Source organism: Zootoca vivipara, chromosome 5 (genome assembly GCF_963506605.1).
Source record: "Zootoca vivipara chromosome 5, rZooViv1.1, whole genome shotgun sequence".
NCBI lineage: Eukaryota > Metazoa > Chordata > Lepidosauria > Squamata > Lacertidae > Zootoca > Zootoca vivipara.
In genome coordinates, this window is record NC_083280.1 from 5,706,342 (window position 1) to 5,732,735 (window position 26,394).

General features: G+C 50.9%; 1 protein-coding gene across 5 annotated transcripts in view; it reads left to right on the forward strand.

The window, feature by feature from the left end:
- DIS3L2 (DIS3 like 3'-5' exoribonuclease 2) overlaps positions 1–26,394 on the forward strand; it is a 199,118-nt gene that overhangs the window by 164,008 nt on the left and 8,716 nt on the right. For all 5 annotated transcript variants that reach the window (XM_035132946.2, XM_035132943.2, XM_035132940.2 and 2 more), the window contains 2 exons: positions 20,790–20,973; positions 21,691–21,777. In XM_035132946.2, coding sequence (XP_034988837.1) covers positions 20,790–20,973; positions 21,691–21,777 — 271 coding nt within the window. The remainder of the gene's footprint in view (positions 1–20,789; positions 20,974–21,690; positions 21,778–26,394) is intronic.

Sequence of the window (26,394 nt, forward strand, 5' to 3'; positions counted from 1 at the left end):
TAAACCACCTCAAGCGGTCTATAAATGGGAATAATAAATACATATATAATACAGAAGAGGTGAGCTTGGGGTGGGGACAAGGAAGCCTGGAAGGTGAGCAAACTAGCCGCTTCCCAGGAGTCTGTAGCTTGTCCATTCACTCAAGAAACTGAGTTGCTGACATCGAGGATCCTTGCCAGAGTCAGCAAGAGCAGGAATGGGAGGATCAGTGGCCCTCCCAGAAAAATCCAGGAGTTTCCCAGCAAAGGACAGCTTAAGGACTGACACTGTTGGTCCCTATAGACTGAGAATGGAGAACCTTTGGCCATCCTAAGGTGGTTGAGCTACAGGTCCCATCATCCCTGGCCATGGGCCACCATGTTGATTGGGACTGATGGAAGCCACAAGCCAGCAACAGTGAGAGGGACCCAGTTTCCCAGCCCTACCTTTAAGGACCAGGCAAAACCCTACTGAGCCTTTGTGCCACCTGATGAGCTGCAGTGCCTTCTTAGTGGTTGCACCCAAAGGCCGTGCCTGGCTGAGCAGTGATGGTGCACTGGCTGCCACAATTTCTGGTTCAAGGCCACACAACTTCAGCGCCTTCTGAGATGTCTTTCTGTTGCACACAGGCAGAACAGGGACCTGGCCAGAGATGCAATATGGGTGAGGCTTCCCTGCCCCAAGTTTGCTGTTGTGGGTAGGGTGCTGCTGTGCCCCCCCAATATCTCTCTGTGTGTGTGCGCGCGTAGATGTAGGCCTCATTATAGCAGCACCAGGGGAGAGGCTGCAAATGGGGCACGGCAGTATCGCCATTGTTGCAGATCCTGATTTAATAGCCGGGCTCGGCTGTGCCATGCAAATGCCGCTGCTGAGGGACCGGCCCCACATTTCACAAAGATTAGCTGCTAAATTGGCCAGCGAGGAAACATTTAATAACTGCAGATCGTAATTACTCATCTCCCGCTCCCGCCGCTCGCTCAGAGGAGCAGCAGCTTCGCAGGCAACCGAACGGGGCCTCGTGCTGCAGAAGGGGGTCAAGGAAGCGGCACGCTGAGAGCCACACGCTGCGGCCTGTATTCATTAGGCATCTGGCATCTGGGTGCGCAACGAGCAAAGTGGGTTCAGCATTATGATGGAGTGTCGTTTTGAAAATGTGCTCTGGAGGAACAGCAGGCTCAGCCTTTGCAGGTTGCGGCTTTGTTTGTGCCTGAGTTTCCGGCACGTGCTGGGTTTTGCGAGTTGCAAGACGCATATGGCTCTGTTTCCTCCAGCCTTCTCTGAACTCTGATGCTCCAGGCCCAGGTTTATGCTTTGATGAATCGTAGAATTGTAGCCTTGGAAGGGACCCAGTGAGTCATCTAGTCCAGTGGTTCTCAACCTTGGGCCTCCAGGTGTTTTTGGCCTACAACTCCCATGATCCCTAGCTAGCAGGACCAGTGGTCAGGGATGATGGGAATTGTAGTCTCAAAACATCTGGAGGCCCAAGGTTGAGGACCACTGATCTAGTCCAACCCCCTGCAATGCAGGAATCTCAACTAGATTGGACATGGCAGATGGCCACCCACCCTCTGTTCAAAAACCTCCAGTGATGGAGAGTCCAGCACCTTCCAAGGGAGCCTGTTCCAGATTCGAACAGCTCTTGCCATCAGAAACTTCTTCCTAATGTTCGGGCCCAACCCTCTGGGACTCCCTTTTCTCGTCATTTGAATCCATTGATCCGGTTCCTACCCTCTGGAGTAGCAGAAAACAAGTTTGCTCCACCTTCCATGTGACAGCCATTCATGTATTTGAAGATAGCTATCATATCTCCTCTCAGTCTCCTCTTATCCAGGCTGAAGTTACGCAACTCCCTCAACCCAACTCCCTCCTCTTAAGGCTTGGTTTCCAGACTACTAATGATGCCCAAAACTTTTTACTGTACTGTACAGCCTTGTCAGAGATTTAGAAATCCATTATTAGGGTTGGTGTTTCTGACGGCCCTTGGAGTTTAAACGAATACCTTGGAGTTTAAATGAATAGCTTGGATTAGAGCACTCTACCCTTGATGTAATCACACTGAGGCTTTTGAGTCTGGAAAATAAAAAAGCCAAACTTATTATAGGAAATACACGTCCGATAGGAAAGATGCTACCTCTAGCTAGCTAAGGTGGATGTGCAAACAGCCGTGCTTGCTTTTTGACTTTTGCAGGAGAGACACAAAGGAAATACCTCTGCAAGGTGGAGCAAAGGAGGAGGGGGAAGTAGGAAGCGAGGTCAAGGGTGTCAGTCTAGCATCTGAGAAAAGGTCCACACAGTGGACACAGAGAAAGTCCAGGAAGCGCGGAGGTTCCTCCCTCCCTCCCTCCTTTCTCTCCATGCAAACCCTCCAGGCTTCAGTGCAACCTGAGTTTCGTGTCAGCACTTCCAGCCGTTTCCTTAGTGCTTGAATTTTGTGCTTTGTCTGTGGGAGGTGTTGCTTCTGTTGCTTTCAATTACCAGAAAGCTCATAATTCTGCAGCCCCTATGAATTCTGCTAATTGAGTAGACCTGGATTGCTTTGCAAGAGCAAAGGATTGCTCATCCCCTCCAGTTCAAGCTTTGCTGTTGGTTTGGGGCAGGGGGGCTTACGCTCCCATCAAAGATTGCCCGAGTGCTCAGAGGCAGGTGGGGCAGGACATCAAACCTAGAGAAAGCCTCTGCTGCACCGGAACACAGCAAAGTCGTTTCTCTTAGGAATAATCCCAACGTGTTTCCAAAGCACTAAGTCTGAGTGATGCAGTGAGACAGCAGGTATATTTGGAATGCTAGCTATATGGCTTTTTAGTTCAGAAAAAAAGAGGTATTTGGGACAGAGATGATTGGAGAGTGGAGCCTAGAATATAGCATTTGCAGATAGGGAAGTCAGCTGAGGGGTTAAAGGTACAGGGATAGTCTGGGAATCTGGAGGTCCCTAATTCTATGTGTCTTAACCCCATGCAAACCCTTCTTCTGCAAGATGAGTGTGGTCCCAGGCTCTAGATTTTGTGAGTGATAGAGAAAAACCTCTGTCTATCCCACATCTCTGTCATGCCCCACCCACCCCATTTCTAAGCTAAAAAACTTCAAATGCTACAACCTTTCTTCATTGGGGAGTTGCTACATCCCCTTGGTCATTTGGTTACCATTTTCTGAACCTTTTTACTGCACTACAGTATCATTTTTAAAATAAATTACAGTGGTACCTCGGTTTATGAACACAATTGGTTCCGGAAGTCTGTTCATAAACTGAAGCGTTCATAAACTGAAGCGAACTTTCCCATTGAAAGTAATGGAAAGTGGATTAATCTGTTCCAGACGGTCCGCAGAGTACCTAAACTGAAGCGTTCATAAACTGAAGCGAACTTTCCCATTGAAAGTAATGGGAAGTGGATTAATCCGTTCCAGATGGGTCCGCAGAGTACTCAACCTGAAGCGTATTTAACCCGAAGCATGGGTGTAATTGGTTCCAGATGTCTGTTCATAAACTGAAGCGTTCATAAACTGAAGCGAACTTTCCCATTGAAAGTAATGGAAAGTGAATTAATCTGTTCCAGACGGTCCGCAGAGTACCTAAACTGAAGTGTTCATAAACTGAAGCGAACTTTCCCGTTGAAAGTAATGGAAAGTGAATTAATCCGTTCCAGATGGGTCCGCGGCGTTCGTAAACCGAGATGTTCATAAACAGAAGTTCCACTGTATTAAATGAAGTGAAAAAAATGAAAAAAGGAACCAAAAAGTGCATAAAAATACTGTGTGTGTATGAGAATGAGTGGTGAGCACAATGGCACATGGTATTCCAAGTGCAGCCACGCAATAGATTTGTATATTGGCAGTTCTGTTTTTGATCCCTTTCTCCAATGACCCCCAACATGGAAACAGCATGCAGCCTGAAGCAAAAGAGCCTGCAAGAGACAGGATGGGCCACCCCATTACCTGAGGATTCAAAGTATTGGAAGCTGGTGATTAAACGCTGGCGAGAGCATCTGCTTTCTAAGAAAATGAGAAGCACCCTGTTGGGTTAGATTAAGGGCTAGTGTCTTATTTCCAGGCAGATGCTTCTAGGAAGCCCACAAGCAAGGCGTGGAGACAGTAGATCTTGACTGTTGTTTGGCCCCAGGACTTGGATTCAGGGGTACAGTGTCCCCCCCAATTTCACATGCACACTGATGGGATCCGAGTCGGCAGCGACTGACCACCAGGGAGCTATCTTTGGGTTTGTGATGGGCACCTTGGTTAAAATACTGAGCCAGTATATGCAGCTGCTGTGCAAAAGACCGGCTCCCAACCCACCTGACAAGAGATGCATCCTTCTGTGGAGCCCTGGTGCCCCATACTGATAGCATCTGACCCACTGACCTTAGTGGAACCAGCCTTGGGTAGCGGCTCCCCCCACCTTCCGCCCCACGCTGCAGACGTTGGAAGAGAAGCAGCCAAACCAAAGACACTCAAAGCGTTCCAAGCTCCAAGTGTCAAGTTTTGACTGTGAAAAGGCAAGATCAGCAAAACTGATTATGCTGGGCGGTTATTAAATTTTTACTGCAAAGGCTGACACTTTGCGCTGCTTCCGATGAGGGGAGCTGCTATTTTTCTTAATAAGGCCAAGGGAAGGAGCGTTCCCTGGAAGCTGCACCTCGCTCTGTAAAGGCTACAGCAGCCCATGCGCAGCCCTGAAGTTCCGGGAACAAATTGGAGAGCAGGGCTTGGGTGGCAGGGCCTTGTTTTAGACAGCACAAGCAAGCCCTGCCTCTCTGGCTTGAGCTGGCTGAGCGGTGATGAGCCTGTCTGCTTTTAATCCCAAGCAAACCCCTCTCAGCAAGCTGAGATGCAGCCAGGCTTCCGGCGATCGTTGCAATCTCTTCATTGCCTTACACCAAGGGTCTCCAGGTGACTTATGATAGGCAACGTAAACAGTGGTTTCCCCAATGACACATACCTTTTCCCTGCTTCATACAAGTGCAAGAAAACCTTTGTCCCATTTGAGGGGAGGTGAAAGGCTGCCATTTGGAAAACTTGGGGCTACAAAGGATTGGTTTCTATTTTCCTTAGAAGATATTTCAAAGCCTGGCCGCCCTGGAATTCTGCAGCTGACAGCTGCTTGCACAGCCTACTGGGTTCAGGAGGCCTTGGGTTTTGGCCCTGGGGACAGCTAATGGTTAAACTTCAGGTTCTTGTGCAGCTAAGTGCCACCCTCACCTTATTGTGTGGCCTGCAAACCCTAGTCAGGTAAATAAGCCGAGTTGTTCAGCCCTAGAGCTGTCGTTGAGATACGAAAATCCTCTTAAGATTTCACTCATCTTACAAGCCTTGTGTGAAATCTCTGCAAGTTCAACTGCAGTATTGCTTCTTTGCTGATTTGACGCCGTGTGTGTTGAGTTAGCAAGAGATTTCTGATGGATTGCACGCTCAACAAACAAACCATATTGGCAGCCTCTCAGCTTGCCTTAAGGGGGGGACTTGAATCCTTGAAGAAGAAGAAGAAGGGGAGGCTCCTTCTTCAGCATTTACTCAAAAGGTTGGCCGGGCTGAGCATGCAGCCCTTTGGCATCTTCGGACCTGATGAAAGCCTGGCCTCTTTTCTGCATGCCCCGTAAAGTCGAGTTTGTCCAGAAATCCTGCGCAGTCACTGTACAAATAAACCAAATCCACTTCCACCCCCTTCACCCTTGCCAAATGGCCCTCCTCCTCTCTTAACCCCTTCTCGTCTCCTGTGATCATCTCCGTCCCCCGTCCCCCCAATAGGTGATTCTACATTCTTGCTATTCTAGAGGTTGGGCTTCAGAATTCATTTATTTCCATTTATGAGTCACTTCCCATAAAATACATCAAAGTGATTTCACAATAAAAACACCAGCAATTCATAATCAACCTTTTTTCATTCCTCCCTCCCGGAATCAGCAAACCAAGAGCCAGGGGGACTGCATGCTACTTGTTCGCCTAACCAGCCTGCTCACACTGCCCCCTTCAGACTCCAGTTGACAACTGCAGTCTGAAGCATGCAAAACACTGCGGCCTGGGAACGCAACCCAGAGGAAATATTGAACGTAAGGAGGGGTGATACAGACAGGAAGGCCTGTAGCTCAGTGGAAAAGCACATGGTTTTCATGGAAAAGGTTGGTTTCAAGGAGAAACCTGGTTTCAAGGTTGGATTGAGAAACCTGGAGCTCTGGAGAGCTGCTGGTGGTCAGGGTGGACAATGCTGAGCTAGATGGAGGAAAGGTCTGGCATGGTGGAAGGCAGAAGGAGAATAGAAGTTCAGATTGTAAACACAAAATGGTTTCGAATAGGAGTGTAGAAATACAATATTTTCGAATAGGAGTGTAGAAATGGGCTCTAATCTGTCGGAATTCCCCCCTCCCCCAGCACCCTGCTCCCTCCTCAAATCTGTAGCAGAAAGTTGAGGAAAACCCAGGACAGATTTAGGGGGTGCATGGGAGGGGGAATTCCATTGCTTGAAGAGCACCCAACAGGTGGAATTTGTGGGGAAGCAGATTTCAGCTAAGTGTTAGGTGCATCTCACTAGCAGAGGAATACACTCCCTTGGCAGGTGATGGCTGCTCTTCTGAGGCTGCAAGGCCACCTGTCACAGATGCTGTTGTTTCAGCCTGCATTGCAGATCCTGTGCTTGGCAAGGCTGTGAACTAGATGAGGCTCCCAAGATCACTTCCAACTTTGATTCCTCCTTAAAGATATGGAAGGAAAAGCCTGCCTATTGCCAGCCAGTGATGTTCCACCAACACTTCCCGCACTTTCCCCAGGATGCCTGATTCCAGCTCCTTGTATGCCTAAGGCTGTTTTTGGACCCTTTTGTTTCCTGCCATCCATCAGTCTCCAACATATCTCGCCTCTCCCATTAAGGCACAAGCTCTTCGCTTCAGTGGCCCATCTGCAGTATGGTTACAGTCCTGGCCTCCCATGCAGAGGGGTTGCAGAGCCAACTGAAATAACCTGAACACACACAAGGTGCTCTATAATGCTAGGATGTCCCTCTCCACCTGCATTTGCCCTTCGTCGACCTACCCACCCCATATTTTAAATGATTTTTTCTTAGATCACACGGCACCATTGCACTCATTCACTTTCCTCAGTAAATCTGCTGCCTTGTACCAAAAAAGCATCCCCTCCCCTATCAAAACGGCATGAGCTTGAAACATGAAGCAGCTGGTTTTTGCAGGGTTGTAAAGAGTGCACTCTGAACATCTTTGGAAAGGGGAAATGTATCAAGGGAGCCAGGGTGCTTCGGCACAAATAATCCACGTGCCCCATTTCCTCGGCAGTGAAGTGAGAATTTGGCACAGCCACTATATCCACAGTATCCTATGGCAGCCGCTGAAGCTTGTGACGAGAGGGGCTGCTATGCTGGGGTGGGGGCCGCATGCACAGTGACCCTCCTGGCTCCTTCAGGAGGGCCTGGGAGATGTGGCGATGGCGGCTGGGGTGTGCATGTGCAATTGCCCCTACCCCTCGCTCTGGTTTTTGTGCAGAGCTCTCTCACACTCACACCGCAGGTTCTGTTGGCAGGTTGCACTTGAGATTTGGTACCGTCCCCTTCGCCGCTTGTTCACAGTTTTGGAGCGGCTTAGCCCGCTGGCTAAGCAAGGACTTCTCGGAGCCAGGCTTTCGACATGCAAGAGTTGACAGCAAGATGCAAAACAGTTTCTCTTGCTGAAGTTGGCTGGGCCCTGCTAGTGCAGACACAGTATGTACACAGCTAGCTTCCAGCGCCTCCCCCTGCCTCTTGCCTGCCCATTTTGAACCAGCTGTTTTGCATGTCTTTCTCTCCGAGGGCACTGAGGGCACTAATCCGTATCAGATTAAGGCCTAATCCCGAGTTTGTGTTCTCAAAGGGCCCTGGACACTGTTTCAAGCTCTTCTTCTTCTTCTTCTTCTTCTTCTTCTTCTTCTTCTTCTTCTTCTTCTTCTTCTTCTTCTTCTTCTTCTTCCTCTCCCTAATTTTGTGCCTCTGTCAACAGTTCCTTCCCCCTGACAATCCCTTTTAATCTTTTGGGATCACAGCACAGCTTTCCAGCAAGCCATTTTGCATCTCAAGCAAACCTTGGCTCAGTAGCTGCTCTCAGTCTTTTGGGAATCGGCTCCAGGCGTCTCCCAAGTGCCATGGCATTCCAGCAGAGAGGTTCCAAATGGGGCTGGGGACGAGATATTCCAGCCACCGGCCCTAATGGATTCTCCGCTTGCATTTTCTGGGTGTTGTGTTGATATTAATGTGTTGCCTGCATTGCTGATAACATTATCTGCTCAGTGTTGCACTGACAAAGCCCATGTGTGTATGGGAGAAGAGACTGGGTGGAAAAAGATGGGCCAGTGACGATTGTACAAAGGGAAACGAGAGTCTCCCAAATGGCTCAAGCAACAACTTGTCACATGAAAGCAGCTGCAATGCCAAAGGTTGCGAGGCAAACCCAGGGCTATTTTTACACCTGCTCCTCTAACGTACATTTGAGCCCTTTCCACACTTACTTTTGCCCTGCTTCTTCCAGGCACAGGTCCACTCTTAAAAGCTCTCTGGCTGAGTGGTGTTGTCGGTGGGTTTCCTTGCGCCCAAGCTTTCCCTGCAAAAACTCACTCTTTAGCGCTCAGTCAGCAAACTTCAATTCGAGTTTCCAGCAGATTGCTGTTTCCCCGAAGGAAGCTTTAAAGAGTAAGTTTCCGTGGAGAAAGCTCTGGTGCAAAATAAAGGAGCTCCTAAGGCCTATTTTGCCCCATCTCCTGGTGTCTGGCTATTTATTTATATTTATATACTGCTGTGTCGTAAAAATATATCACATCTGCTTGCAACCATATAGAAACATAAAATTTGCAGCCCCTGGTGGAATTCTAATACCTGCATATAGCAAACGTGACAGTGAGAGGTTGTCTAGGGCACCATCTCTGCATTGCTTCTCCTTTCCCTGGATTTAGATGTTTTTGATAGACTCGGCACCAGTTTTGCCAGCCAGCCATCCGGCCATGCTGTCTGTCCCTTCGGTGCCTGAAATTCCCTCTGTGCCTGAATTGCTGGGAGAGGGGAATCCTTGTGTGCTTTTTGCCTCCAAATTCAGCAAGTAGGAGTTGAGGCAGAGACTGAAGGAGGGAAAGGGGGGAACGGGCTGCAGAAGAGAAGACAGAAAAGGGGAGCTGAAGGGGAACGCAGTAGGGATTATGGTTGCAGGAGAAGAGTATGCCTGTTTGGGGGCACAGAGAGGGAAGGCTAACCGATGGAGATGCAGAGAGACCTGCGAGTAGGGAAGGAGGAAAGCTGGTGGCCGAAAGAGGGGTGTTCAGAGGGAAAAGAAAGTGCGGGAAGATGTTAAAAGAGGCTGGCCAAAGGCTCTGTTGAAATTGTAATGAGGATGCTTGCCCACAGCTCATGCAGCAGTCAAGTTAATTGAAATGTAGAAGTAGCTCTCCGAGTAGGTGTCTCCCCTCCCACACCCTCCCCACGGGTGCCTTTAACACCAAATGTGTTTAAGGAAGTGTGCCTTAATGGAGCCGCTATCATAAAGATCAAATGGTGTTGTTAACCTTTCCGACTCTGTGCTTTCGCCTAATGGGTCTCAGCGCTTCGCTGGGCTGTGCACTGCAGCCTGCCAGCAGCCTTCGCTTTCCATATTTTGCCTCTTCTTCACCACCACCACCACCTGCTGATTGTTATGGGTTGTATTTGGCTAATGCATCCTGTCGGTGCAAGGATGTCAGTTTGCAACAGGACTGCCCTGGCGCCTTGTGCCATCCCCAGATCTGCTCTAGAGGGTCTCGAGAACCACTAAAACAATTGGGGAGGAGGACGTTCCATTGCGTAAGCAGAAAACCTTGTGTTGACCAAATGTTCCCATAGCACTACATTGGATATGGCCCCCAAGTCCCTTGCATTAGATCTCCTGTGGCTATTGAACTTCAAAGGAGAATTTGCACTCAGTTGCTGGCAACTGGGACGCAGGAACCCTCTTCTGATCTTTAACCCCTCCAACCAGAGGTCTGTGGTGCCTTTTGTTCCTAGTGCTCTTGTGACCCTTCCCTGTTCCAGGAAAGAGCTGTGGCTCCTTTTGTGGATATGGGGCAGCACAGTGCTATTCAGGCAGTTTTATTCCAGCTGCACGGTCTGCTAATTCGCTGCGAGGAGCACAGAGAAAAGAAACACCCTGGTGCATCTGCAGCAGCACAACCAGATGCCTTCATCTGCCCCAGCTGCAACAAAACATGTCTCTCCTGTATCAGCCTCTACAGCCACAGCAGGCGCTGTAACCTCCCAACAGCTTGCCTTCACTCCCAAAGGCACAATCCGAAGACAGACGGTTGCCAACCAACCTACACAAAACCCTTATCACAACCTGGGTACCGCATACCCCGGAGAGCGCCTCTCTCTGACACTGTCCTGCCACCCCAGCTCTGATCTTTGTCTCAAACATGGTTCAGAGCTCCGTCTGCCCAAAGTGAGGACTGTCGTGGCACAGAACAAGCCTTTTCCATCCATTTCTTATGGCTGCACCAGAATCATGGCTCAGTGGAAGGGCGCATGCCCTTGCACACAGAAGGTCTCCGGCCCCGGCATCTCCAGGTCAGGCTGGGATAAGCTCCTCCCCAAAGCCCAAGGGAGCTGCTACCATTGAGTGTAGAGCAGCATTCCCCAACCTTGTCCCCCCCCCAAGGCAGTTGGGCTCCAACTCCCACCAGCCTCAACCAGCATGGCCGATGGTCAGGGGCGGTGGTAGCTGGAGTCCGACAAGAGCCCCAGCATCCCTGAGCTAGATTGGCACAGGATATAAGGTAGCTTCCTATGAGGATCTGTGATCCCACCCTCCTTACGGCCCTTCCCTGGTTGACACAGGAAAGATTGCAAAACACACCCTTTCCATCTGGTCTTTTCAAAACAGAAGCAAACGGGGACTATTTTTCTGGTTTTGCAAGCCATTCCGTTTTGTTTTCTGCTTTTTTTCTTCATTGGATGGCCCTTTGGGCACCAGAAAGGCACTGGCTAATAAAGGATTTGAATAATTCATAATAGTACGCTGGTTGGGTTTGCGTTCCTGTGGCAACAGAAGGAGGCGGGGAGATTCTTGTGCCTCATTCCTGCACTGAGGGGCCGAGTTGGACCCTCTGCGTGAAAAGTGTGCCATGTCAGCAAAAGCAGAGGCTGTGCTCCGCTAAGTAACTCTTGTGTGCTCCGTGCCATTTTGAGGGTAACGAGCGGCGAACATTTTGGCCCAGACAGGATATTTAGCTGTCTAGGATTAGGTCTGTGGTGCTCCCAATGACACCCACTGGTTTTTGCATAGCCCTGTCTGGATTTTTCTGCATCTGCCTTCCCTTTCTTCCCGGAGTGGGAGGGAGCAGCTCTGTCACCCGAGTCTTGCTTGCTCTACCCTGTTTCTCATATTTTAAGACATACCCATAAAATAAGCCATAGCAGGATTTTTAAGCATTCAAGGAATATAAGCCATACCCCGAAAATAAGACATAATGATAGGCGCAGCAGCAATGCCGACCGCGGCAGGAGGAGGAGGAAAAAAATAAGACATCCCTTGAAAATAAGCCATAGTGTGTTTTTTTGAGGAAAAAATAAATATAAGACATGTCTTATAATATGAGAAACACGGTAGGCATCCTTTGCTGGGAAGCGGCTCCCGCTGACATTGAGGAGGGCATCACGCTCCTGCGTCGGAGTTCATTACCAAGGGAAACCATCAGCGCTCATCCCAAAATGCCTGGTGAGAGCTAATGGAGCAATCTTGGGAAAGTTGCTCCCTTCCTGTCCTGCCTTCTCCAGCTCCACTACTATGTTCATCCCTGGCTGTGCAAAGAGACAAATGGCCTTTTGGCAGCAGGGCTGGACCAGGCAGACATGGACCGTGCTGCAGCGGCGTTTTAATGGAAAGCTGCTGGCGACGCAGCAAAGCCGGGTGTGATTTTGAGGTCCTTTTGTTTTTCAAAAGCCAGATTGTTGAGCCGAGGATACAAGCAGGCTTGTTGCTAAGCAAATCCTGGCACTCCTCCCCCATTTTGGGTCTGCCCATAACCACCCTGAGACCTGCAGGTTTAAAGCGGTATACAAATTTTCATCATCGCCCAGATCTGGCAGTGAGAGGCATCCTACGCCTGCAGCAAGGCTTTGTTTATTCCTACCCCACTTTATCAATAAATTAAAAGCGGCTTACAAAAATACTAAAGCTAAATATTGTTTATTAAATTTGTATACCTGTAGATCTCAGGGCGGTTCACAACATCAAATTACAATATAAAAAAAACCACAAAATACATTATAAAAAGGAACAAAGACAACCCAATAATCCCCCCCTTCCACAACACATTTGGAAGGGCATCAAATGTCAATCAGCCAAAGGCCTGGTTAAAGAGGAACATTCTCGCCTGGCGCCTAAAGGTGTATAATGAAGGCTACTGCCTGGTTCTAGGGAACCGTCCACTAACATTGCTTCTGTCTTACCTGGATTGAGCTTCAGTTTGTTGGCTCTCATCCAGTCCATTACCAGCGCATCCACTGTCTCACCTGCAGGTCTGAGTGTCATTGGCATATTGCTGACATCACACTCCAAAAACTCTGGATGACCCCACTCAGCTGTTTCATGTAGATGTTAAATAACATAGGGCAGTGGTTTTCAACCAGTGTGCCATGGCACCCTGGGGTGCCTTGAAGGATGATCAGGGGTGCCGGCGGCAACCCTGGCCTCTGTCCCTCTTTCCTTCCCTCCCTCCTCTGATGCCCTCTTGCATCTCTGCCTCCCAAAGGCTTGCACTTCTGTTTATTGCAGCAGCTCTGGCTATAAGCTCTGCAAGCAAATGGTGCCTCCCAGGGGTGCCTCTTTTTGGGGGGGGCAGCTCGGAGACCAGGGATGGAAGCAGGAGCTGCCCGGAGGACTCCCAAGGAGAGAGGAGGCCGAGGGAACACTCCACAAGGGAGGGTGTTTGAGAAAGGGTTGAGGAGCTACCGGCTCTGCAGGCAAGGGGTTGACATAACTGGGCTTCTGAGCCCCACGGAGGAGCCGCAGAAAGAATGTAGTTGGTTAAAGGAGCCGTGGACTCTTGAAAACCTCTGGCATAGGGGATAAAATTGAACCCTGAGGAACCCCACATTGAAAGCTCCTTGGGGCCAAAAGCCACTCCCCAAGCATCACGCTCTGGGAACAGGAGCACATTTCCCCTGTCTCTCTCCTGACAGACGTCATCATACAGGACGACCAAAGCAGTTCCTGTGCCAAAACCACCCATTGAAATAGAAGCCTCTTAGCAGTGCCCTGGAAGCTTAAAAGAAAGGACTCACATTATTGGGTGCTACAATGGAAAAGGCCCTGCCTGGCATCCCAGCCGGCTTTGCTTCTGAAAGTGGTGGGACCCAAGCAGGTGCCTCTGAGACTCTGAACACAGCGAGCAGGTGGGAACACCTGGAATATCATGGATATAGCCTATCTTGATTTCAGCAAGGCCTTTGACAAGGTGCCCCATGAGATTCTTGTAAAGAAGCTGGTAAAATGCGGGCTAGACAATGCTACCATTCAGCGGATTCGTAACTGGCTGACTGACTGAACCCAAAGGGTGCTCATTAATGGCTCCTCTTCATCCTGGAGAGAAGTGACTAGTGGGGTGCCACAGGGTTCTGTCTTGGGCCCAGTCTAATTCAACATCTTCATCAATGACTTGGATGATGGGCTTGAGGGCATCCTGATCAAGTTTGCAGATGACACCAAATTGGGAGGAGTGGCTAACACCCCAGAGGACAGGATCACACTTCAGAATGACCTTAACAGATTAGACAACTGGGCCAAAGCAAACAAGATGAATTTTAACAGGGAGAAATGTAAAGTACTACACTTGGGAAAAATAATAATAATGAAAGGCACAAATACAGGATGGGTGACACTTGGCTTGAGAGCAGTACATGTGAAAAGGATCTAGGAGTTCTCATAGACCACAAACTTGACATGAGTCAACAGTGTGATGCAGCAGCTTAAAAAGCCAATGCAATTCTGGGCTGCATCAATAGAAGTATAGCGTCTAGATCAAGGGAAGTAATAGTACCACTGTATTCTGCTCTGGTCAGAGTGTGGTGGAGTCTCCTTTGGAGGTCTTTAAGCAGAGGCTTGACAGCCATATGTCAGGAATGCTTTGATAGTGTTTCCTGCTTGGCAGGGGGTTGGACTGGATGGCCCTTGTGGTCTCTTCCAACTCTATGATTCTATGGAAGAAGGAAGTGCTTCTTCAGGTATCATGGCCTCAAACCTTGGCATCTACAAGCTGATCCACACATCACACTTAAATGAGATGAGTGAGGCGAATGCCTGCATTGTAGAGGTAAATGTGCCAGAGAGCCAAACTGCCTCAGCCACATACCTGGGTGTGTTGTGAGGCCCTAATAGGAGCCCCTCCCATGCCCAGCAGGTGGAACATATTCTTGCCTTGCATAGCCCCGAACTTACGGTAGTAAAAGGAAGACAGGGGTTGGGCATTTCTGTCTGGAATGGAGAAGCAGCAGAAGTGACGCTCAGGAGCTTCTCACTTTCGGTTTTAAAAGTTTGAAATTCTGTATGGGGTTTTTTCTTTGGTTGTCTGATTTCCCATAACTTCAGAATGTAAGATAAGAAATATATCTCTGTGCTTTTTTATTTAATAACCAAGCTTTGTATACTGTGCACACACATACATACATACATACATACACACATGCCACTTACGTAAAATAGTATAAAATGTTTATTTTTTAAAAAAATGCGCTAAAAACAGATTTTTTAAAATAACATTAGACTTAAGAAACTTATCAAAATATGTATAAAATCAAACAGTTTTAAAAACAAATACACGTAATAAAATTACATGGCTGGGTAGACTTAGCCTAAACAGAAAAGGTTTATAGCAGGCGTAAGAAGCAGACCAGCGAAGGTTCAGCTTGCCTCATCTTAATGGGCAGGAACATCCAAGGATCCAAAGATGGATTCCTTGCAAGTGTGGAATGAACGTTATGTGGCACTGGCATAGGAGTGTGTGGTGTTCTGACTGAGCCCCTGCGCTCCATATTTGTGAAAAGTGCTCCCTGCCGCATGGCCTTGGCTTTATGAAGGGGCTTGACCTCTCCCGAGGGGGTCTCTTTGTATGGCCAAACACACTTTCTGGCTACTGAGCCACTGCCTGGAGCATAGAGCGGCTTCCAAGAGTACAGAATTTGGCCGTCTCTGTGCCTGAGCGTGTCTGGGCAAAGTTACTTGGGGATGCTGGTCTGGGAGCCAATCTTGGGCAAGTTCCACCCAAAGCACTCTTTAGCCTCCCTTCCTCCATGGTAGAAAAGAATGAATGTATTTCCTTCCCCCCTGGCGCATGCCCGCGGATGAAGTCATTTCCTCGTGTTAATAACTGAGCATGCTCAGCCTGGAGACGCGGTCCTTCTTCTGGATTAATTAATTAACCCCCATTTTTGTGAATGTGGAAAACAACTGGGACCGAAGGCTGCTGCTGCTGCCCTGTTTATTTTATTTATTTGAAATGTTGTGTTCTCGCCCACCAGAGCTCCGAGCTTCCTCTAAGGCAATGAAGCAGCCCCCCGAACCAAGGAAAATATAGTCCTATGTCAACCAGCTGAAAAGCCAGAAATAACCTGTAAAATGTCAACCTATCTTCACTGGGGGGGACACCACATTGTGAGAGTCTCCTGGACGCCTTTGTCCTTCGGTCGGGTGGAGGGCGGGGGTGGGAGGGCAGCTCTCTCTGTCCCCTTGGGGCAAAACGGAGCACCTGTTTGATGGGCACCTCTGGGTAGCTGCGATGGAAACTTTGCCTGGATGCCCCAAAGGGCAAAAGTTCAGGTCTCACCACTTTGTGGGATCTGCCACAGAGCCGGGAGCCAAGGCTGGCTCAGACGCCCCGGAGGAAACCTGAGCGATGGCCTGGGAGTGTGCCTCTCACATGGGATTCATTCAGTGCGATTTCAAAGAGTCCTAGTCTCTCTGTCTCTGTCTTTTGGGGTTTTGTTTTGTTTTCTTGCTTCCCTGTGCCATGAAATATTTTTCTTCTCACTTCGGCCTGCCAGGCGTCCTCAGGCCAAGCCCAGCTGTGTTCAGGAAAAGAAAAGAGGAGAGAGAGAAAACCCTCCTGCCTTTGGAGTGGCAGGCAGGCAGGCAGGCAGGCAGGAGTGCTCCGGCCCTCTGCTCCTGTTAACGGCTGAGCCAGGATCCGGCTCGGCCTCCCCTCGCTGCCAGCCGGGCTCCAGCTCCAGCTTTGCCTTATGATCCATTTCTTTTTCCGAACCACAAAGCAGCATTTCCTGACTTAATCTCTCTTTCTGCTGCTGCTGCTGCTGCTGCTGCTAAGGGAGTTGCAAAATTCCCAGCGCCCCTCCATGTGCCTCAAATGTTCCTGCTTATCAGGGCTGCTTCTGGAGCCCACCAAACGCTGAGAGAAGCTCAGAAGCACCAGCTCCCTCCCACCCCGTCCTTCCTCGGAAACCCCGGGCAGCTGGAAACCAGTGTCTTATTTCTCTGTATTTCCAGATCTGTAGAGCTCTGCATGCCCATTGCCCAGTAGAAGCTCTGCTCTAGATTCTGACTGCTGCATGTTCTTCCTGGTCTCTCTTAAGCCGGCACACTTAAGCCGGTGTGGCATAGCGGTTAGAGTGTCGGACTAAGACCTGGGAGATCAGGGTTTGAATCCCCACTTGGCCATGAAGCTCGCTGAGTGACCTTGGGGTCCGGTCACTGCCTCTCAGCCTACCCTACCTCATAGGGTTGCGGTGAGAAAATATGATGGGGGGGGTGGGGTAGGCGAACCACGTATGCTACCATGAGCTGCTTGGAGGAAAAGGTGGCATATTACTGCAATAAAGGTAAAGGTAAAGGGGCCCCTGACCATCAGGTCCAGTCGTGTCAGGTCCAGTCGGGTTGCGGCACTCATCTCGCTCTATAGGCCGAGGGAGCCGGCATTTGTCCGCAGACAGCTTCCGGGTCATGTGGCCAGCATGACAAAGCTGCTTCTGGTGAACCAGAGCAGCGGACGGAAACGCCGTTTACCTTCCTGCCGGAGCGGTCCCTATTTGTCTACTTGCACTTTGATGTGCAATAACCTTTTAATGAGGGTGAAAGAGGAGAGCGCAAAATATGGTCTGAAGCTGAACGTCAAAAAAAGCAAGATCATGGCCACTGGTCCCATCACCTCCTGGCAAATAGAAGGGGAAGAAATGGAGGCAGTGAGAGATTTTACTTTCTTGGGCTCCTTGATCATTGCAGATGGTGACAGCAGTCACGAAATTAAAAGACGCCTGCTTCTTGGGAGAAAAGCAATGACAAACCTAGACAGCATCTTAAAAAGCAGAGACATCACCTTGCCTACAAGGGTCCGTATAGTTAAAGGTACGGTTTTCCCAGTAGTGATGTATGGAAGTGAGAGCTGGACCATAAAGAAGGCTGATCACCGAAGAATTGATGCTTTTGAATTATGGTGCTGGAGGAGACTCTTGAGAGTCCCATGGACTGCAAGAAGATCAAACCAATCCATTCTCAAGGAAATCAGCCCTGGGTGCTCACTGGAAGGACCTGAGGCTCCAATACTTTGGCCACCTCATGAGAAGAGAAGACTCCCTGGAAAAAACCCTGATGTTGGGAAAGATTGAGGGCACTAGGAGAAGGGGACGACAGAGGACGAGATGGTTGGACAGTGTTCTTGAAGCTACGAACATGAGTTTGACCAAACTGCGGGAGGCAGTAGAAGACAGGAGTGCCTAAGTCCATGGGGTCATGAAGAGTCGGACACGACTAAACGATTAAACAACAACACTTTGATGTGCTTTCGAACTGCTAGGTGGGCAGGAGCTGGGACCGAGCAACGGGAGCTCACCCCGTTGCAGGGATTCGAACCGCCAACCTTCTGATCAGCAAGCCCTAGACTCTGTGGTTTAACCCACGGCGCCACCTGGGTCCCTATTACTGCAATAGTAAATATAAATAAATTAGCTCCCCCTCCCAACCAGTGTAGTGGTACATTCTCCCTCTACACTCGCCCCCATATTAAGTCTTTTGCATTTGAAGGGCTGTGCCACTGCGAGCTCCTCATGGGTAGGAATCAGCCTGCCAGATGCACTCCTTGATTGTCTAGTAGGAAGACTGCGGTGGCAGCCCCCAACATGGCAATAAAAGCTGTGCCAGGTCTTTGTGGAAGAGGGCAGGTGGTTCTTTACAAAGAAGGGCGTTTCAGAGCGCTTACCTTTTCTTCTGGCAGCAAACCCCTGCAGGGTTGAGGGAGCAAGTAAGGTCCAAGCTTGCTCAGCCCTTGGAAAGGAAAAGCCCCCTAGCAGAAGTGAGCTTTGAAGTGCTGTTTGCCCAGCATGGAGGGCGAGTCTGCAGAGGGGCACAAACTGGGTAGCCTAAGCTGTGCCCAGTGGGAGAACAGGATGCTGGCCATTGGAGGGCCATTGGCCTGATCTAGCAGGCTCTTCTTGTTTTCCCATGTTCACAGTGTCCCCACAGGAACAAAGGGTGAGTGGGAGAGCTCTTCTGAGGTGGGCATACTGCTTTTCAGTGTCCCTTTCTCAGAGTTCAAACAGGGAAGGAATGTCTGTTGGTCCCAGCTAGCACTTCCATGAGGGCGCCAGGCCCAGCGAGTGGATAGGGCCGCTTTCTTCCTAATCGGCAAAGTTTTGCTCATATCCTGACATGCTTTTGCACCAAAGGGATTGTTGGGGAGGTGGTCTGGCAGACACAAATCCCTGATAAGAACAGGAGGATAACCAGAGATCAGGCCAGGGCAGGAAAGGTCTGCTGGATCCGTGCTGCTTGGTGTTGTTTAAAGGGTGGAGGGGTCACCTTGGGAAGACGTAGCTCAGCCTCACACGTCTTTTCTTCCTTGAACCCTGTTCACCTCTGGCCCCTGGAAGGGGAAGGAAGAAGTAGCAGACTCCACAGCAGCTGTGTTTGGCTCTCTCACCTCACCTAGGGACAAGCTGCTGCCATTTTGACCTCAGATTTTTCCTCTATGAAACAGGGACAACGGTGACCTCAAGTAGGGATGAAGAGATCAGCTTTAGTCTGCCTCATCTTGTTTCCACTCACGCTCAGTCACAGATCTCTTCCGATCCATTTTCTGTGGGCTTTATGAAAGAATGCGTGGAAAGGCTCCCGTTCAAATTGTGCACTTTTTCGTACACATGCCCCACCCCTCCCCAAATACGTATCTTTCCATGTGCATCTCTGTCAAACGTGCATTCTGTATAAATGTAAATATATGGATTACTTTGCACACTTTTTGTGCACCCAAACTGCACTGCAAACTCTGGGAATGTCCGCAATCTGATCAGGGCAGGGAGCAACTTTGGGACCCCCAGGTTGGGTCAGTCGGCTGCAAAAAGCAGAGCAAGCATAACCCTCCTCCATCCCTAACTTCAATTCAAGTGACTGTCAAGTACCTTGAAAAGGATAAACTAGGCTAGAGTGGGAAAGGGGGCAGCAGGAGGGGGCTGGGCCAGGAGTGCCATAAACGGGGGTGTCTTTGTTGCATTTCTGCCTGCCATTCTGCTATAAACCACACATGGGCTTAGGCAAAAGGAATCAATGGGCAGTGCTAGGCTTTGGTGAGTGTTAAATTTTACACCCAAGCAGCTTGGCTTCCACAGTCGTGTGGACATTTGGTCACTCCAAGTGCAATTGGGAACCTGGTGTGTGAACTGTTCGTTTAATTAATTGTTATTAACATTGCAGGGGAGGGCAGACCCCAAACTTTCCCCCTCAGACTGCAGCTGGGCTGCATCCTTTCCCCTGCTATGACTGGGCAAACGCAGAGCTGAATGTGGACAGGATTTTGCAGAGAAGCGTTAAACCACAAGGACAGGTCCTTGCCCCAAGGAGCTTGCAGGCACTCTTTGTGTGCTTCTCTCCTGTGCCGCAGGTGGAATTCTGAGCAGGTCCTCCTGCCTGCTTTTTATATGTCTTTTCTTTCCTTCGGACTCCTCGGAAGAGGGGCTGCTCAGATCCCGCTGGGGATTTTCTTGGGTCCATAAAGGAAGCAACACTGCCACCTGGCGAGGATTTGTTTGCATAGGCAAAATATCTCTGCACCACATCACTGGCAATGTTGGTGTTGCTCTGGAGGAAAAGCCCCAGTAAATGAACAGGTTATAAGAGGTGGGGGTGGGGTAGATTTGGGGTGCTGCTAGAACGGCAAGAGTGGCAATGGATCCGACTCCTCAAGCCAAAGCCTCTGCTCCAAGGCCCGTCTTCCAACGTGGAGACAGCCCCTGGGCCTCCTCTTGGCAGCCGTCGCGAAAAGCAACTCTGTTTTGAGATGTACCAAGGTTATGGGTGCTCAAGCGCCTTTGACTGTGACAGTTCGAGGGAGGTAGAAAAGCAAGGAGAAGGAGAGGGCTCTGGGATCAAGAGAGGCGTAGAGCTGGAAGGGACCCCGAGAGTCATCTAGCCCAACCCCCTGCAATGCAGGAATCTCAAGTGGAGCATCGCTGACAGGTGCCCATCCAGTATCTTTGGCAATTCTCAAATTGTTCTCAAGATATGCATTAGGAGGAGCACTGCAGTGGTTCTCAGTCCCCACCACCCTCCTGGGCCACACTTTCAGAATAAAAATTTGCTTGTTACTGATAAGAAATACATTGGGTAACAAAAAGCAGCAACTCCCAGCAGTGCTTGATTTATAACATAGAAAACAACTAAAAATAAAGATTATTTCTATAGTATGTTGTGCTGTGCTTTGCTACAGTGGAATGCTTACCTGTTTCTTTGATTGCCCTTGAATCTTCCTGCCGCCCTTGCCATCCCCTCCTGCCACCCTCCCTCCCCCTTTGAGAACCATTGTCCTAACGGTTCCTTCCTCCCCTCCAGGCTGGTGGAAGAGTTTATGCTGCTGGCAAACATGGCCGTTGCCCACCGGATGCACCGCTCCTTCCCGTCCAAGGCCTTGCTGCGCCGCCATCCTCCGCCCCAGAGCAAGATGCTCAAAGACCTCATGGATTTTTGCAGCCAGATGGGCCTGGAGATAGACTGCAGCTCTGCCAAGGCCTTGCATGTGAGTCCGCCCATGGGACATGCTGAGAGCCAGGGCCTTTGCGGATTCGGTTGTGTGTGTGTGTGTGTGTGTGTGTGTGTGTGAATGCGGCTGCCTCTCACTAGACTCGAAAACTTTTTTTTTCCTTTTTTAAAAAATGGATTGTTTTATTGTGTGTTTTAATCGTGGATACCTATATTTTAATGTGTGCGTGGTTGGTTTTCGTGCTTGCGAACTACATTTGGCTCGAAGCACTACATAAATTGATAATACCGTAGTAGTAGCAATGAGTCTTGTATGGGTTTTTCAGTGGCTAATAATCTCCCTGTGCTGGGCTGCTTTTTAGAATGTCCTGACACTTGGAGAAATGGCTGCCGGCAGTGCATTTTGCAAGAGAGGCGAGAGCAAGCGGTGTGCCTATCATTGTGCTTGCAATGATGATCGTTGTGTAATTAATATTAGTATTATTAATGCCCAAGGTGGCGGGAAGGTGATTCCCATTAAGAGTCTAATAAGAAAGAGGCTGCCTTTTGAGTTCATAATAGAGGCCAGGCTCATTCTCTTAGACCAGCCTTCCCCAACCTGACGCCCTCCAGATGTTGTTGCGCTCCAGCAGCTGGCATCACCAGGGGTCAGGAAGGATAGGAGGAGCCGGGCAACTTCTGGAGTTTAGGCTTAGACTTAGACATTATGCTACATCAGCTGCCAGAGACCCTTTTTCTTTTCTCTTCTCGCCAGGAAAGCCTGAACGAAACCTTTGGAGCTGACAAATATGCCGAAGCCAGAAAGGAGGTGCTCACCAACATGTTCTCCCGCCCCATGCAAGTAAGTGGGAGCCCTGCAGTCACTGCCACCTGCACTCATGTCATGGAGCAAAAGTAAATCTCGCACAGTTCAGAGCTGGAGTTAACGCCTCTTTTTTAAAGCAGAAACACGATCGTCACAGATTTGGCTGAGTGTCAGGCCCAATGAGCACAGCAGCTCATCCCCGGTGGGTTTTGCTCCCTGAAATCAGTTGCCTTGTAGCCCCTTCAACTTCCGATGCCTCCTCTTCCCAGTCTTCTCCCTCTCCCTTCTGCCTCCCCATGCACAATTTCTTGGGTGGTGCTGTGGTCTAAACCACAGAGCCTAGGGCTTGCCAATCAGAATGTCGGCGGTTCAAATCCCCGCGGTGGGGTGAGCTCCCGTTGCACGGTCCCAGCTCCTGCCAACCTAGCAGTTCGAAAGCACGTCAAAGTGCAAGTAGATAAATAGGGACCACTCCGGCGGGAAGGTAAACGGCATTTCCATGTGCTGCTCTGTTTCACCAGGAGCGGCTTTGTCATGCTGGCCACATGACCTGGAAGCTGTATGCCAGCTCCCTCGGCCAATAAAGCGAGATGAGCACCGCAACCCCAGAGTCGTCTGCGACTGGACCTAATGGTCAGGGGTCCCTTTACCTTCAATCAAGCCCACAATGTGTGTGGGTTCATTTTTCAACAACCCATGAAATCGCACACCTCTATAAGCTTGGTGGAGACTAATTGGGCTGCTTTTCTGCTGATTAACTTATGGAACTCACTGCTACAAGGAGTGGCGGTAGGCACAGCCTAGGAAGCCGCCTTACACTGAGATAGACATTTGGTCGATCTAGCTCAGCATTGCCAGCACTGACTGGCAGCAGCTCACTGGGGTCTCAGTCTAGGGCACCTTCCTTGTGGGTGCCAGCCTCCCCTCCAATGGAGCTGGGTGTGGAGTAGGGGGGGAAACCATGGGGAAGAGCCTGAGCTGATAGAAGTTGAGAAGGGACTCTGCCCAGCATGAGAAACTCAGGAACCGAAGCACAAATGGCGTCAGCCTAGATCCTGGCTCCTGGCATGTGGCTGCATCCCACTTCCTCATGTGAATATCAGCATTTGGAAACTGCCCCCTCCTGCTCAAGCCTCCCCATGGCCGGTGTTTTGCCGTGTTTATCCAAAGCCCCAGAAGAAAGCAGCCTGACCTGCTGCGGTTTAGGCAGCCGACTTGAGGAGATTGCGCCTTTCCACAGAGGAAGGCGGTCTGCGCTGAGTGGGCCTTGATTTATTACGGGGCCGATCTTTAGATTGAAAGCCGTCGGGAGGGGGAAGCGCACGGTGCCAAGTCCCCAGTCCTTCCCTCGGTCTCCATGAGTGATTGCATCAGGAGATGAAGGATGACTCCCGTTGCCAACGGCGAGAGAGTCAGGTGTGTGCCTGTGCATGTGTGGCTGCGTGGGAACCCTGCCGACGGGAAGCCGCGCTCTGCAAACAAGGTCAAGGGAACCTTGGACCGCTCCGAGGTGGATTTGGGGTGCCGGAAAAAGCCAATCCCCTGGCTCTGACTCCCTCGCTCCGAGGCCAGTGGCAGCCCCAGCGGAAATCCTTCCGTGACGTGCGAGCCCATCTGTTCAACCGTTCCCCTGGTCCCCCTGCCCCATCCATCACCTGGGCTTGCCCTGCCCCTTCGCAGGCCCAGCCGTCCCTCCTGCTTTTCTTTTTTCCAGCCTTCTTGCCTCGGACAAACCTGGCTGAAGAAAAGGAGGCCACACTCCTGAGTTTGGCAACGCGAGGGATGGAGCAGAGCCTGCCTAAAACTCTGGAGAAAGACGACCCCAATTTGACGTTCTCTGTTTCCTTAATCCTAATAATACTTGCTGCTGCTGCTGCTGCTCCCCCCCCCCATTTATATGTTAGCCCTGTCACTCAAACAGCTCTTCTGTCAGGTAGATCGCGCTTGCATTATTACTCTCCACTCGCCGACCCCCATTTCAGAAGGAGGGGTGAAGAGAACAGGGGCTTCTTTTCTCAGCTGCTCCTTCTGTGATACGGAGGCAGGGCTAAGAACATAAGAATAACCCCACAGGCCAGTGACCCATGTAGTCCAGTATCCTGCTCTCACAGTGGCTACCCAGAACATCATATCAGATAGTTGGAAGAGACTCAAAGCGTCCCCTAGCCCAACCCCCTGCAATGCAGGAATCTCTGCTGAATTATCCATGGATGGTGGCCACCCAACCTCTGCTTAAAAACCTCCAAGGAAGGAGAGTCCACAACTTCCTGAGGGAGTTTCCGTAAGTAACTCAGAAGCAGGATCCGAGCCCTCTCCCCTCCTGTGATTTCCAGCAACTGGCATGCGGACGCATTGCAGCCTCCAATTGTGGCAGCAGAGCAGAGCCATTGTAGCTGGTACCTCCCTCAATAGTCTCCTGCTCCACGAATCTGTCCAGTTCTCTTTTTAAAGTCATCTAGGTTGGTGGTGATCATTGCCTCTTGTGGGAGCGAGTTCCGCAGTTTCACGATGTGCTTTGTGAAGAAGTGCAGTGGTACCTCGGGTTACAAATGCTTCGGGTTACAAACACCTTCAGGTTACAAACTCCGCTAACACCTCAGGTTGCGAACTTTGCCCCAGGATGAGAATGGAAATCGGGCGCTGGCGGCGCAGCGGCAGCGGGACACCCCATTAGCGAAAGCGCGCCTCAGGTTAAGAACCGTTTGGGGTTAAGACCGGACCTCCGAAACAAATTGAAGTTCATAACCCGAGGTACCACTGTATTCTCTTTTGTCTCTCCTGAATCTTCCAGCATTCATGAAGCAGAGCAGAGCCATCACGGCTAGCAGCCATTAACAGCCTTATGAACCTACCTGGGCCTACCTTGCAGGAGGGTTGTAAGGAAGACAAAGCTGATGAAGAAGTGAGTCCCCAACTCAGCCTCTCGGCCAGAGGAGGTTACACTCAGTTAACATTTCCACTGCTAATCCCACGGATGAGAACCCAAAGTGCTGCTTTCTTTTTTCCCTTCCCTTTCCTAACATTAATGCAGCAATTGCAGCTAGCAAGGGCTTAACAATATCCAGCCGCCTCCTTGCCTTGAGCTTCCGCTCTCCAAAAGCAGGCGTGTCTAAGAGAAGGAGGAAGCAAGAGGTGGTAGCTGTTCTGCTTCATTAAATGCTTGATGGGCAGTTGTCAATCAGTTGTCAGCAGGGCAAGACGGCGGAGGAGGAAAAGCTGTCAGAAAAGAGATGGGGTGTTCAAGGCCTTTTCTGCTGGGGGCGGAGTGGGGTGGGGAAAATCCTGTTCCAGGCACTAATCCAGCCTTCTCCAATGTGGTGCTGCCCAATGATTTTGGACCACAGCTCCCAATCTATTAGGTGTCACAGACTGGTTGGTCACAGATAAATGGTGGGAGGCGTCTCTCTGGGGTCCTGGGTGCCCGAGCACCCACAAAATTCCCCATGAAGGGACCGGGCACCCACAAATTTCAGTGCCAGGGCCATGCATGCTGCATGGCACCCACAGCCCCAGGCAGGGCCAGTGCTATGGCTTTTTGCGCCCTAGGCAAAAACAGCTTCTGGCGCCCCCTGGGCGCATGCGTCATGATGCATGTGTAACACCGCTGATGCCCCTGCGTCCCCTCCATTGGCGGGAGGAGCGTGGGCCAAGGGGGGAGCTCGGCGCCCTCCCGCCTGTGGAGGGGATGCTTTGAGCTCCTCAGCGGCGGCTGTAGCGACTGAGCGGCGGCAGCAGCAGCGCCCATAGCTGAAGGGTTCAGCTGTGGGCACTGCCGCCGCTTGCTCGCTGCAGCCGCTCGGGAGCTCACAGCGTCCCCTCCGTGGGCGGGAGGGCGCTGAGCTCTCCTTTTGGCTCGCACTCCTCCCGCCTATGGGGGGGGACACTGCGCGCTCCTCAGCAAGCGAGCGGGCGGCGGTGGTAGCGCCCATAGCTGAAGGCTTCAGCTGCGGGCGCTTGCCGCCGCTACCGCCACCGCTTGCTCACTGCAGCAACCGCTGGGGGGCTCTCGGCGTCCCCTCCCCTAGGCGGGAGGGCCCTGAGCTCTCCTTTTGGCTCGTGCTCCTCCCGCCTAGGGGGGGGGGACGCTGTGCGCTCCTCAGTGGGCGGCGGCGGCAGCGCCCATAGCTGAAGGCTTCGGCTGCGGGCGCTTGCCGCCACTACCGCCGCCGCTCGCTCGCCTCCGCTGAATAGCTGAGAGGAGAGGCGTGGCGAGGTAGCCCCAGGCTCGCACTCCCTGCGCACCTCCGGGAGGCGGCCCCAGGCACCACCGGGCAGCGGGGGGGCGAGCTGGCAGGCGGGGGTCGAGCTGTTCAGCGCCCCCTCCATTCTGGCGCTCTAGGCAGTGGCCTAGTTTGCCTTAATGGGTGCACCGGCCCTGGCCCCAGGCACCCTTGGTCACGGGGCCAAGCTGGCACTCCTGGTGAGAGGCACCAGCTGGGGAACCCCCAAGGGAAGAAGGCTCAGAGCCCAGGGAGTGGCAGTGAGTAGTCAGAGGGAGAAGAAGACTTGGAAGAGGAGGTGTTGGAAGCTAAAGAGGCAACAGGGTTGAGTGAGAGTCTGTGGCAAAGAGAAGTCCAGACTCGGAAGGAGAAACTGAAGCAGGCAAGGGGAACGGGTGAGGCCAAGAGGCAGAGATGAGTCCAGCTGGTGAAG